A 15157-nucleotide genomic window follows, 5' to 3' on the forward strand; every position below is an offset into this window, starting at 1 on the left:
TTCCCCGTTTGTTTTTATAAGACTTCAAGCATAATGTAATTTTACTTAACATTTTTTCTTCTCATTATACAAAACTTTAACCACAGCTTTATTTAGAAGGTCAAAATGAAAAATAAGCATATAGTCAGTAATACCAAAAAACTTAGTAATTTCTAAGACAGTGAATATACAGAATATTAAAAAGCTTTAAAAATTGTCAGTTAAATAATTAAGGAATATATTATAATTAGTTATGGCTAGACAAAAACTTTTTTCTTATGTGGCACTCATTCCATCATCATTGTAGGCAAGCAGACATTCTTCATTGCTTTTTATAATTTTCAATTATGTCAGTAGTTTCTCCTTCTGAAATTCTCCTTTAACCATGCAGTACATTGATCAATTCTATATTTTGTGTAGTGACTCCCCCAGGCAGAAAATGATGTATTGAAACTGAAGCAGTTTTCAACTCAAGCAAGAGAAATGGAAGACACATCTTATTAAAAAAGAACTCTTAAGCCTGGCAATACAAGCAGACTGAACTCAGAATTTCATTGGTAGGAATGCTTATAACCTAAGACTACATAGAAAATGAACAAACTTCACTTCAAATAAGCCTACAGCTCAATGAAACCACCTCAAGTTTACTAGTGACTGCTCACCAGATGCTGTTTCTGATAGCTTGTCATTAAGCTTTTAGCAGTGGTTGTCTGTAACATAAAATTTCACCATAAGTAAGAAATGAAGTTAAGCGGTATTTCGTTTTCTGAAGGCAAGTAGGGAAATCTTAAGCAATACAGAAATTTTTATTAGAAATCCATATAGTACCTAATGATATCAGATAGATGCAACCTTTTCTTTTTAATGAAAAGAATTATTTAAGCATAGTAACAGAAAAATCCTCAAGGTTTACATGAACTTCTCTTTTAAAGAAAGAGAAAATATCAGTGAAAATGTACCTATTCATAGAACTTTAATGTTCTGGTGTTTTTTACTGTTCACAATTCCATGTGCCTACAATAATATTTTCCTGTCAAAAAAGTTTATTTGATCTCAATCAAGTAATATAGTCTATTTACTCCCTCGGAAACCTGGAGAAACTTAATACTAAATTTAAATTAGCATACGCATTCAACATTTGTCAATTTATTGAATTTATTTTGAAGGGGAATTGTCAATTATGCCAATGTAATTCAAAATATGCAAAACCACACTAGGGCTGTTAATCTTTAGTACCGTTAATCACTAGTGACAAATGGCAATCATGCAAAAGCAATAACCTAACAGAAACAAATCTCATTACAAGTTCGAGGAGATGAAGGGAAAAAAAAGAAAACCCCGCATTAATTAAAGACCCATTATTGCAGAGAAAATTCCCAAAGTGCATATTCCAGTTGTTTTTCCCCACAAGGCAAAGTCTGTCCACTAATTAACATTTCTCAGCTCATGTCACTTGAGTGCCTGAAGTGTGACTTGATAATTAACAGGAAATTCACATCCCAAAGCAAACTAATCAATATTAATGTCATTGAGGATGGCAAATTCTGATCTTACCTCTGCTATGGTTATGCATTCCGGATGCAAGAAATTAATCATGTGGTTGGCCAGCATTAGGTAACACAAAGCGTCTTCATCCACATGTAGGCCAAAATATTCATTGTAATCTCCACTGAATGCTGTGCCTAGTAAAACAGGAAGTTTTAAATGCAACAGTCACTTTTTTAAAAAGACACAGATACTTTGCAATACGCAATTTTATAAACACCAAATTTATTCATAATTTCAGATCTATCCATATAGCAGCACAACAAGATATTAGCAAACCTGAAACTTTTGGAGCATTCAGTGAACTTTACAGCACTATTTCCACACCAACCGAGCTGCAACAGGACTGCTGTGATTGGAGCTGATTAAATTACTCACCAATCCCATGATGGTGATACAGCATAGATGTAACACCATCAAATCGGAATCCATCAAAGCGATAGTCTTCAATCCACATTCTCAAATTAGACAGAAGGAACCTCAAAACTTCCCAGCTGAAATAACATTAATGTATTTTGTAAGCTTTAGAAACCTTGGGATCAACTAGAGTTCCTTATACCATATTCCCCACTTGCATATACAGTACTTGTACTGAGCATTTTACCATTTTAATGGCATCTTCCCCATATTTCATTAGCTTTTTCCTAAAAAGTTTGTCTTTCACTGCACGTAATTTTAAGACTGCAGACAGGGGTTTAGGAAAAGTTGTCAACTATTTATATAGACACCTAATAGGTTAGTGTTTGAACACATGTACTACATTTTAGTACTCATACTTGACACCGTACTTTTCCTTTGCCTCTCTCAAGATGGTTATACTCTACGGGAAAAGATATTACAGAAATGGAAAGAAAATTATAATAGGTAACATTTAATTCCCAAGATTTTATGGATTTACAGCAATTTCTAGGCATAATAAAAGTTGAAAAGCTGCCATCACCCACTCCCCTCCCCAATTATTTACAAATCACATGTCAACAGTAGATTATCAAATCACCTACTGTGTTGCAAAATTACATGTTTAAAGAGTAAACCAACTTATGGAAGTTGAGGAGATTTTTTTAAATTCAGAACAACAGGAATGGGGTATCACACACACACAAAGAAAGCGTGGACAGGAAATAAAAAATATAAGAGGTTCCAAACCAAGTAAGCATGTGGAGGCATTTGTGAACTAAATTCATATCAAAGAACAAAATAGTTTCATGAACAGTTTTCCTACTATTCATTACCTCCTCTCCCAGGACACTGGTCTCAGTAGCTTCAAAAGACCCCATATCTTGGTTTCCACTGTTGACCCTCTGTACCACTACACTCTCTGCCACCCTCAGCACGGGCTGCCTCAGCTGCATCTGCTGCAAGCTATGGCTCCAAAGAGCCCACCCATCTCCATCAGCCAACCATGTGAGGTAGTTAAACTTTTTTTGCCCACGTCTCCAACACTTACCAATGCTATGATTTCTCTCTAATCAATTTCCCAAGATAGCACAACTATGACCCTACTTACTACCAAGTTTCTGTCAGAGAAGAATGCAAGCTACATGGCAGCATACAGGGTCTCACCAGTGACCCTCTGGTGGGTGAGATGGAAGGGGTACACACCTAGCACAAACCACATCAGTCAGCATCACTGGTACAATTTACCCATGCGTGTAGTTGGCATAAGGCAACGAAGGAAACCCTTTCAACATTTCACTTTATTTAACAGATGTTGGAGACAGTAGACTTATGAGGCAATTATGACACAAGGAATAAACTCCATTTTGACAAAACAAATGTCCCTGCCTTCCTTCCTCCAAAAAACTTCATGAAGAGTGCTTTAAGTCTGGAGTTAGTGGTATTACATAAAAAGACGGGGAGGCTGTGGACACACTACAAAGCTGGTAAAATCCTGATCTCACCAAATAGTCAGTTCTTATTTACTTCAATAGGATTATAGTATTTCTCCTTCTCTTTGCATGTACCACACACAGATGTACACTTGTGCATATAAAGACAGAAATATTACCAAACCCTCTAAATATAGGAAAAGCAAATCAGTTCAATGTAAATTGCCTCAGTTCAATACCTTTTCTGTGCATGCATTACATGACAGATTTTTTTGTTCCATCCCCGTGTTCCTTCTCCTTGCCCCAAATCATCCAATTCACAATAGAACACTATACTAGGAAGATCTCAGGAGCTTGTCTACAGAACCTTTTATATATTTGTTATTTCTCAGGTGAGATGATTTGCAATGAATGAACAATTTATCTCAGAGAGAGAATGGTATCAAATAGAAAGGTATCGAAAGTCCTACAAACTGGCAAGCTGGTCACAAAATACAACTTCATGCAAATGCTCGCTGTATCTTTTTCTGACCCAGCATCAGATTTGCAGAAAGCTATTTGCTGCAAGCTAAACGCTGTGAGCAAAGTCAAAGCAGTAGCTGTATTGCAATAAAAATACTATCTCACACAGATAATGCATGTACAAAGAGTAGATTAATTGCTACAAGCACCAGCCAGACTTAAAAGTTATTTCTCCTCATTACATCCTGCTTGACTTCATAACCTTAAAGTCCTTAGGATGGTGAAGAGGATTTGTACATTTGTAAAACATACTCAGAAGAGCCAAAATGGATAATAAATGTAATTTTTTCCACCTTTGTTGGCACTGAAGATTGATCTTTGGAAAAAGATGGAGAAACAGTAAGAAAAATTGTAATGACTTTTACATGAAAAAGTGACCACAGATAAGAACAAACAAGATGGATTTGTTGAACCAGAAGATTAGTTAGCAAATTCATGAGATCGAAAACCTGAGCAGGAGCAGCAGATGTTTTCCAACCATCTGATTGCACATGAGAGAGAAGATTGTAAATAAACAAAGAAACAAACAAACATATTAACTCTGATTCTAGTCTAAACTTGAAAAAACTCAGTTTTAGGATATTTTCCAGAAAGGATGTCAAATACTAGCAGCCATATTGACTTTTAGAGAGATAACTACACAGCTCCAAAACACGAGCCAGAACAACGGGTTTTTTTGAAACACACTAATCACACAAACCATGCAGGGGTTCATGATTTCATCCAAGTCAATTTGCTTATGGGAGCAGCAGCATTAGAAACAGAAGTTGACAGAAATAACAAATAACTTTACAGAATGCCAGTAGAGGCCAAAATTACAGCATAATTGAAATATATCTACCATATAAGCAGTAACTCAGGAACATTTCTAAATGTACATTCTTGTAATTTTATAGACAGATATGGAAACAGGATAGCATTCATTAAGAAGGTAATTTCTTTTGGGAAAAAGCCGTATCTTAAATTATATCCTAACAATCTCTCACATTTTTGCATACCATAAAATTGAGAAAGTTCTTTCACTGCATGCATGATCTAAGAGAGGAAAATATATGCTGTATTATCATTAAGGAACAGAATTATTTACACTGCAAGAAATTTAAGTAATCCAGAATTCACTCAGACATCATTCAAAACAAAGAAGGTCTTTGCAGAGAAGTCTTGCTGGTTTTTTTCTCCCCCTTGGGGACAGTAACTCACACATTAAAAACCAATTTCTCTAGCTAGATGACCTGGTTTCACAAGGTGATGAGAAATTTAACAACTTTCCTGCACTAGGTCAACAGAAAACCTGTGAAATTGCTTACAAGTCACACTCATTATTTATTTATTTTTTCCTCCTGTACTAATAAAAAGCCAAAATAATGATTCACTGTAAGAATTCTAAATTCCAATCCATGATGAACATAACACACTCAGATGCAAGTAATGCATTTAAACCAGTTAATTTTGTCACTAGGGACAAAAAAATAATATTGGTCGTACCTAAACCAGTTTGAAGCTGTAATTCTTGAACCATATGAATGCTGACATTCAGAAACTGCATTTACTATTATGTATTATAAAAAAAAAGAGTGGAACTGCTGACCTTCTAAGAATCTAGACTTTCTGATGATTTGCCCATCTTCAATTCTTAGTGTTTAATTAACTTAACACGTAGTAGCACTGAATTGCTAAAATGTTACTTTTTGAATTATCCCCAAACATTTCAAAAGCTGACTGGCTTAAATCCCACCAATGGATTGCTAAACATAAAGAAACTGGCACTCTGATAATGCTAACTTTCAGTGAAGCTGGTACAAGTTAATTTATGAACTAAACATCCAGATTTGATACAGAGATGTTCTTTTTTCACTGCTGTTAACCAGCATACACCAGTTTGCCTGTTACTTAGATGCACTTTGTTGGATCTGAGCGATGCAAGAGGGTAACCAGTCTTATCCCATTTGGAAAACAACAAAGAGAATAAGCTCTTTGTATTTCAACCTCCTTCATTTACATGGAGAAGTAATTCCTCGCTGTTATCTAGGTAATATTGTTGCCACAACACCAAGCCATCTCTAGCCATAAGAGACTAAGAAGTCAAAGCAGTGCAGCAAGCACCCACTTTTTAGCCAAGGGACAATCCTGACTGATGCCACTAGACTACTCCCAATACCTGCACTCCTAATTATACCAAACGTCATTCTATGGCAACATACACATCTCTATCAGTCAACAGAACTTGATACAGTCATTAACAGACCAAAAGAGCTCTTCTGTGGTGATGCAGGCTGCATTATGTCTCCAAAATGAACTGTACAGACAACAAACAAAAAAGCTATCCTCCTTGGGCATATGATAATCTGTGAGCAGAAGGGGTCAGCAGCAACAGGTCACTTCACCTGTATCAATCCCAAGAGGAGAGAGAAGCAGTGTATTAACTTTTTTCCCCACAGTAACAACCAGAGGCACTGATGTAGAGTGCTACTTTTTCTGGACCTAGGATTTCTGAAAGAGCATTGCATGAATGTGTCCTGCACAGCTAGAAAAGAAACAAGCCATTCTATTTCAGCAATATTAAGCTTACTCATATTTCAAAGTTAAATATTTTGACACAAAATAACTTTTAAGAAAAAAGCTTACCCTGAAAACAAGTAATACTAATTAATAGTAGTGGCACAAATATCAATAGGTGAGAAGTTACAGAAGACTGAAGTTTTCAGTTTAACATGCACTGAATTGTTAACATTATTTTAAAATAAATAGAAGACAACTGACAAAAATCCTGAGGACAGAGTCCTCTCTACACTCCAACTTCCAGCTCCAGGAGAATTTAGCTGGTAAAAGTTTTCAGAATGCCTGAAACATTCTTGCAGTATTCTTGAATTATCCTTCACAGTGCCACAATATTTTGGATATGATTAAAATAAAGCAATATGATGAAATTTATTTTTTAACATCCCCAACGTAAGCAACCAACCTAAAAGACAATCAGTGTGATCATGATCCCTTCAGTAAAGCAGTTCAAGCTGTTGCACTGTGAAGGTGATCTGGGGGCCAAGAGAGAACTTAGAGTTTAGATGCATAAGTTGTAAGGTCTACTTCTTGTCCATCACAATCTTGTACATGGACAAGACTTGAAATTAACACATTCAAATAGCAGTAGATCTTTACTCACACAAAGCCTGGAAAAATGTTACCCATACTGCATGAATTCTAACTGCACTTTCTTGGGCAAGCTAATGGGGATAGTTCCTAATTCTCTAAGTCTCCCACTGCTACTTCCTTAACAGAGAGCTTGCATCATTAAAGATTTATCTATATCTCTTTCAGCCATATCAATGATAGAGAGCCACTTTTTTCCCCTGAAGCTTCTGAATTGAAAATAAGTATTAGCTTTAGATCTAGCTCCCTAAGCTTTTTTATCAAATTTATCAAATATCTTAATTACTACCCCACTGTCTTTTCCTTCCCCACTTACTACATACAATCAATTGCTTATCACTTTACCTCTGTTCTCTGCCTTGTGAGTTTTTGTTTGTTTTAAAGAGAAATTGATCCATAATATGACCTTTCTGTTTCACTTGATTAGATGTTTGCTTTGCTACCTGTATAGAATTCATAAGACTGAAAGTAGACAATTTATGTACTGAGATACAGAAAAGATGTCAACAGTGCCAAACAAAAGACTTGTAACCTTTGATCTTCCATCTGCAAAGCAGCTTTATCTTTTAAATGACATTTCAAATTAAAAAAGCATTAAGTAACACAAGTAACAGTGCATTACATCTCTGAGTTTTATCCTTCCGTAATGTCCAGTACGACATCGAAAACTTTTTAAAAGTTTCAATCACCAATTAGACAGCTTAGTCTAAAAATTTCACACCCAACTCTCCTTAGAGCTAATGAAACGTCCTCACTTCAGAAATCTTAGAATCACAGAATCATTTAGGTTGGAAAAGACACTCAAGATCTTTGAGTCCAACCATAAACCTAACACTAAACCATGTCCACCACTAAACCATGTCCCTAAGCACCACATCTACATGTCTTTTGAATACCTCCAGGGATGGTGACTCCACCACTTCCCTAGACAGTCTGTTCCAGTGCTTGACAACCCTTTTGGTGAAGAAGTTTTTCCTAATATGCAATCCAAACCTCCGCTGGTGCAACTTGCGGCCATTTCTTCTCATCCTATCACTTGTTATCTGGGAAAAGAGACTGACACCCACCTCACTACAGCCCCCCTTCAGGTAGTTGTAGAGAGCGATAAGGTCTCCCCTCAGCCTCCTTTTCTCTAGACCAAACAGTCCCAGTTCCCTCAGCCGCTCCTCATAAGACTTGTGCTCCAGGCCCTTCACCAGCTTTGTTGCCCTTCTTTGGACATGCTCCAGCATCTGAATGTCTTTCCTGTAGTGAGGGGCCCAAAACTGAACACAGTATTTGAGGTGCAGCCTCACCAGTGCTGAATACAGGGGGACAATCACTTCCCTGCTCCTGTTGGCCACATTATTTCTGATATAAGCCAGGATGCTATTGGCCTTCTTGGCCACCTGGGCACACTGCTGGCTCACACTCCAGCAGCTGTTGACCAACACCCCCAGGTCCTTTTCTGCTGGGCAGCTTTCCAGCCACTCTTCCCCAAGCCTGTAGCGCTGCATGGGGTTGTTGTCACCCAAGTGCAGGACCCAGCGCTTGGCCTTGTTGAATTTCATACGACTGGCCTCAGCCCATCGATCCAGCCCGTCCAGATCCCTCTGTAGAGCCTTCCTTCCCTCAAGCAGATCAATACTCCCGCTCAACTTGGTGTTGTCTGCAGACTTACTGAGGGTGTACTCAAACCCCCTACCTGGATCATTGATAAAGATATTAAACAAAACTGGCCCCAATACTGAGCCCTGGGGAACACCACTTGTGAGCAGCTGCCAACTGGATTTAACTCCATTCACCACAACTCTGTGGGCTCAGCCAGCCAGCCAGTTTTTTACCCAGCGAAGAGTACACCCGTCCAAGCCAGGAGCAGCCAGTTTTGTCCAGGAGAATGCGGTGCAGAATGGTGTCAAAGGCTTTACTAAAGTCTACACAGACAACATCCACAGTCTTTCCCCCCATCCACTAAGTGGGTCACCTTGTCATAGAAGATCAGGTTAGTCAAGCCAGACCTGCCTTTCATAAACCCATACTGATTGGGCCTGATCACCTGGTTGTCCTCTATGTGCTGTATGATGGCACTCAAGATGATCTGCTCCATAACCTTCCCCAGCACAGAGGTCAGACTGACAGACCTTTAGTTCCCCAGATCCTCCTTCCGGTCCTTCTTGTAGATGGCCGTCACATTTGCTAACTTCCAGTCAACTGGGACCTCCCTGATTAGCCAGGACTGCTAACAAATGATGGAAAGTGGCTTGGTGAGCACCTCCGCCAGCTCCCTCACTGCCTTTGGATGGATCCCATCCAGCCCCATAGACTTGTGTGTGTTTAAGTGGTGTAGCAGGTCACTAACCATTTCCCCTTGGATTATGGGGCTTCATTCTGCTCTTCATCCCTGCCTTCCAGCTCAGAGGGCTGGATACCCCAAGAACTACTGGTCTTACTATAAAAGACTGAGGCAAAGAAGGCATTAAGTACCTCAGCCTTTTTCCTCAGCCTTTGTCACTATGCTTCCCCCCGCATCCAATAAAGGATGGAGATTCTCCTTAGCCCTCCTTTTGTTGCTAATGTATTTATAGAAACATTTTTTTATTGCCTTTTACAGCAGTAGCCAGTTTAACTTTTAGTTGGGTTTTGGCCCTTCTAATTTTCTCCCCGCATAACCTTATGACATCCTTGTAGTCCTCCTGAGTTGCCTGCCCCTTCTTCCAAAGGTCATAAACTCTCCTTTTTTTTCCTGAGTTACAGCCAAAAGCTCTCTGTTCAGCCAGGCCAGTGGTCTTCCCCACTGGCTCATCTTTCAGCACATGGGGACAGCCTGCTCCTGCACCTTGAAGACTTCCTTCTTGAAGAGTGTCCAGCCTTCCTGGACTCCTTTGCCCTTCAGGACTGCTTCCCAAGGGACTCTGTCAAACAGTCTCCTGAACAGGCCAAAGTCTGTCCTGTAGAAGTCCAAGGTAGCAGTTCTGCTGAGCCCCCTCCTTCTCCAAGAATCGAAAACTCTCTAATTTCGTGATGTCTATGCCCAAGACAGCCTCCAACCATCAGATCACCCACAAGTCCTTCTCTGTTCACAAACAACAGGTCCAGCGGGGCGCCATCCCCAGTTGGCTCACTCACCAGCTGTGTTGGGAAGTTATCTTCCACACTCTCCAGGAGCCTCCTAGACTGTTTCCTCTTTGTTGTACTGTATTTCCAGCAGACATCTGTTAAGTTGAAGTCCCCCATGAGAACAAGGGCTAGTGACCTTGATTGACATTGCAAGCTCTTGGGACCCAATGTAAGAGACTGTGTTGGCTGGAAATGTTTGTCTCGACATTGCTGCTGCAAAGAGCCTGAACATCCTGTTGCTGTGGGGGAGTACACACAAAATGTCCCTGAAGAAACCACCATATCCACCTGAAGCTAGCAGTGCCTACCAAGTTGTGCTTGCCCACGAGCAAGGTGAAGAAACCACCGTGAACACCTGGGCACGTGCCCATGGAGGAACACGGGGCGGCACATATGGTAATGAGCTCCGTGGAAATGGGTGGACTTTTCAGAGAAATCGTGAGGACCAGGACAATAAAAGAACTGTGTACTCCCCTCAAAAAAACTGTAAAGCACCTGAAAAGCAACAGAAGAAAACCTGCAGCACTTGGGGCTGGGACTTTGGCTGGAACCTGGAACTTGGACCCTCCATCACCTGCATCGAGACTGAGTCAACGGGACACTGCTGGCTTCGTGGTGGTGGTAACTAGTCTTGCTATACCTCTTCCGTTTTCTTGCTTAGGTCTGCCTCTTTTTCCTTTCTTCTTCCCTCTGTCCTATCACTATTATCAGTTGTTATAGGAAATAAAACTTGTAAGGTTGTACGGCATCTGACCTTGTTTGTCTCTTAATCTCACTCTTGGGATCGTTTAAGAACCCTCCCTGATATTGGATCTGGACACCCAACCATGGAACAAAGAGCACCCACTACTGAAAAAGAATGCACATAGGTCACTGCAAGCAGATTAAAGGTTTTGACAAAGCATAATTGCTATGCAATAAAATCTTTAAAATTATTTGCCTGCTCAGGTTCATGCATGAGTAAACAGTACTCTGATATCAGTAAGGAAAGAAAGACCTACATTAAGGACACATGAAAGAATCTGAACTATAAGGAAATAAATGAATGAAGAAGAACCTACACGTCTGAAATCAGAAAAGACAACCAAACCTGAGTACTAAAAGGCAGGCATTTGAAAGCATACCAAATCTTAACCTCAGGAGGTACAGGGACAACATCCCTCTGAAGCAGCGCTAGATCACCTGACTTGCCAAATGTTAACCCATTTGTGTCTGTCCTAGATAATCACCCTCCTACTAAATCTCAAAGAGCAGAGTCTGCACCAGAACACAGCAAGTGTTCTAAACTGGTCTGAAGCACATAGTCTACCCTGAGGCCGGAAGGGGAGGCAGTCCTTAGTATGAAAGTCTGAAACACTAGATCAGTAATTAGGATGGGGTCTCAGCATGACCTTGTGATTGTGAAAAACTTTAGTATAAGAGTTTCCTGTATTCACAGCAAATACTGTGGCCCTCGGGAATGTTTTGCTACCCAAAGAGACAATGAAAAAAAGCTAACCAGCCCTCAGGGACTTAAAGCAAAGGCCTACAGGAAGACATGTCATTCCCAATTTATCTTGTCAGAGTGAGGTGACAAAATGTCACACAAAGTGGATGTGACCTGTTAACAGTCCCTCTCAGTCTGTTTCTGGTCAGGTACTTGAGTATCAATCCCAACATTAAGTCTACCAGCTGTGAGAAGAGCAGTGGTGGCAGCAAAACACAGCACTTGGTCAGATCAATGTCTATGAAACCTTCAGACATGTAGTGATTGGCATCACTAAGCCAAACAGCAATTTCCACTGGGAAATACAGATCCTTCTGCACAGCAGTGCAAAAGGTCAGGGATTTTTGCTTCGCTTTTGTTTTCAACAAAATGGGTGCTTAAAGATAGTAATGGTCACTGAAACCAGTTTTCCCAGTAGGGGTTGAACTTCTGATGAGCTGCTTAAGCAGCTTTCCTGACTACAGCAGTTGCCATTATGCAGTTGATTCCCAGAAGAGTGAAGTTTCCAAATGGCTTGAGATTAGGGTAAACAATCTCACAGCTTTCTAAGAAACTGGAAAATAGACAGGAGAAGGAAGACAGATGTATGTAAGCCAGTCATTTTTTAAGGAAGTGAAGATTCTATCTTTCCATATTCCAAGATGGCATTAGGTCATCTTGAACACAACAGTTTTCAGGCACATATTTCTCACAACTACTAAATGCCTCTCACTCACAGAAAGAATCATACCAAATTAAGATGAAAGACAGATGGCTGTAGGAATGAAAGACCTTTCACCACAGCCACTTGCTCTCAACTGTTTTGAGCATTTTTACAGAAGGATACAGATCTTTGAAAAGGGCTGATAAGAAAAAATTGCTTTCTATATTTTTACAGAACATTATTCCATAAAGTTTCCTGTAACAGTTAAAAATAATGGATACTTTTATCAATACTTGCTGCAGAAGACATCCATCTTTGCTTAAGCATTAACATCCCATTCCCTGAATTAAAATGGAAAAGTTCAAAAGTATTTCAGAATTTCAAGCCCAGCCTTCAGGAAAAGGGCCCTTAATTATTTAAGTAGTATTACAAAAAAGTGTTGAGAAGTTGAAGTGAAAGACGGATTATTCTCAAATTTGGAAGCATTTGTTCAGTGAAGATGTGAAGTCTTTTCACAAACTGAATCATACTGGTTTCTATCAGGCAACATAAAAGTTAATACTGGTAAATTAATCGCATACAGGATTGCACGATTATTTCTATACTGCCTTTTTCATGGGCAAAACTCCAAATCTGCAGAAGCCACTGACAAATATATATATATAAAATTATACTTTTCTATTTAAAAATTCTAATAAGCAGAACACTGGTTATTATATCATGTATTTTGTGACATCCAATAATCAAGCTGTAACTTGATATTCTGAGAATAAAAAGTGAATAAATACAAAATACTAAATACTAACATAACCAAAATAGTTTTCTTGGTTTAATTATAGTTAAAAGTATTTCATTTAACTATAGGTTTTCATTTTTTCTTTTAAGAGTAAAGAATAGCAGCTTTGAAGATGCAGAGGATTTTCCATTAAAACCGGACTTCTGGAGTGCCATACCAGACAATATCCCTTCTGGAAACATTAATCCTGGTCCCCATAAATCCAGTGTTATGCAGGGAGAAAGCACTTTCATCCACTGTGCTGTAAACAATATAATAGCAATATGCATTTATTAGAGTTGATTCATATTCAGTAATTACTTCGGGAAAATGATTTCTTAGAAATAGGTACATCCTTTATTCAAATACAAGTAGTAGTTTTGAAGTCCCCATGAAAATATTTACATTTTTTTTCCTCAAAATTCTACTTCATGTGGCACAAAGCAGTACTATACAGTAAGGTCCTTCAGGAGCTATTGGCACAGATACAATACACAGTTAAATTAGGGTGATTGAACATGTCCTAGGTAAATGGTGATAAACAGTCTAACATTTTGTCTATAAAAAAAAAAAAGATGATAGAGGGAAACTACTTCTCCTTCTTGCAGGTTCTCCCAAAGTCACTATAACTAACCCCTGTGACACACTGCTGTGTGTCCTTGGCAGCTGATTCCTCTCAAGCAGTAGTGAACACAAGTAAGAGCAGCCCCAGTCATGCACTGTGTGAACTCCACTCCAAGCACTGAACGCTGGTCGTCTGCCCATCTAATTCCAAATCTAATTCCAAATCTATACCTACTGTACACACAGACACGTGCAAACTCCAAGAATAAGTTACAACTATCTGAAAACTGTTAAGAAGCTTTGCACACAAAAAGGCAAGTTTTCTTTGGCAAGTATCCTGGGCTCAACCCAGCAAAAAGCAAGATTCTCATGCATGGGAAGTAGTTTTCTCCTCTGAATTTCCCAATTTCCAGTGCTTAGAAGTTTGATCAATGTTTTGGAAAGATCCATTCTTTTAATTAAGCAGGTTAATTTTGCATTAACTATCTCTATTGTATTTTGCCAATAAATTAAACATGTTCATGAATATATTCACATGACTTTACTGAAATGCCATTTGCACAAAAAGACACATTTTCTCCTCAAAGGAACTATGGACTATACATAGGTTTATTATATATAGTAAGCAGCACAGTGTCCTAGACTTAAATTTTTCAGGCTAGTCCTATCTACACCTGATAAGAGTAAACTAAATAATATCAAATAAAGCATTCAGTTATTTGCCATAAAAATTGAAGCAATAACTCAAGTATTACTCAGTAAAGGTTAGGTCCTGCAAAATGTGAATATAAGAACAGCCTTGGAGGCAAAGCAGATATGTACTTATTGTAATGAAATTTAATATTCTCGATGCTTTTTGCTCAGAGGGCTTCCTTAAGTAAATGGGGGAAAAAAAAAAAAAAAGAAAAAAAGTACTGAAGACAATTACCTGCAGTTTTAACAGAGCCTCCAGGACACACACATTTTAAAATACAGAATGTCTCAAAAAATAAAATTACTAAACCATTTAAAGTGCTGATAAAGCCTACATGGATTTCAGCTATGATTTGGATAACATTAGCACTCATACCACTAGTGTTCTACCCAAGCAAATTATACACTAATAAAATAGAAGTCTTTGAGATAATTTAAAATTCTTCTCTCCCAAAATAAGCTTCTTAGCAAATATTAAATTTGTTTAGTCACATTATCAAGCCTGCAAATTAACAAACAAAATTTGTTGTTCTGCAACATGCAACTAAATCCCAACATTTTTAAAGTGTACCATCAGGATTTTGCATACAATTTAATGCAATTCACGACTTCAATAATAGAACTGAGATCACAAACATTTCGGAGTAGTTTACTCTTCAACACTGGGTTCGCTTTCAAATTATGTCTATATTTAGTGTAGAAAAAGCCAACAAACTATTACGTATCAGCTGACTCATGATCTTAAACAGACCATTATCCTGAACTTTCCCCAGAAAACAGCACTAGACTTAAGAATGGGACTGGTGAAGAATCAAACTCCAAGAGATACTTAACTACTTTGTTGAGAGTTGTTTTTTCTCCCCTGAAATAGTATGCTA

General features: G+C 38.6%; 1 protein-coding gene across 4 annotated transcripts in view; it reads right to left on the bottom strand.

Annotated features, from left to right (window-relative positions):
• Positions 1 to 15157, bottom strand: part of GBE1 (1,4-alpha-glucan branching enzyme 1) — a 187227-nt gene that overhangs the window by 66846 nt on the left and 105224 nt on the right. For all 4 annotated transcript variants that reach the window (XM_069785389.1, XM_069785386.1, XM_069785388.1 and 1 more), the window contains 2 exons: positions 1903 to 2018; positions 1534 to 1661 (listed from right to left, as the gene is read on the bottom strand). In XM_069785389.1, coding sequence (XP_069641490.1) covers positions 1534 to 1661; positions 1903 to 2018 — 244 coding nt within the window. The remainder of the gene's footprint in view (positions 1 to 1533; positions 1662 to 1902; positions 2019 to 15157) is intronic.

This window comes from Haliaeetus albicilla, chromosome 6 (assembly GCF_947461875.1).
Source record: "Haliaeetus albicilla chromosome 6, bHalAlb1.1, whole genome shotgun sequence".
Classification (NCBI taxonomy): Eukaryota; Metazoa; Chordata; class Aves; order Accipitriformes; family Accipitridae; genus Haliaeetus; species Haliaeetus albicilla.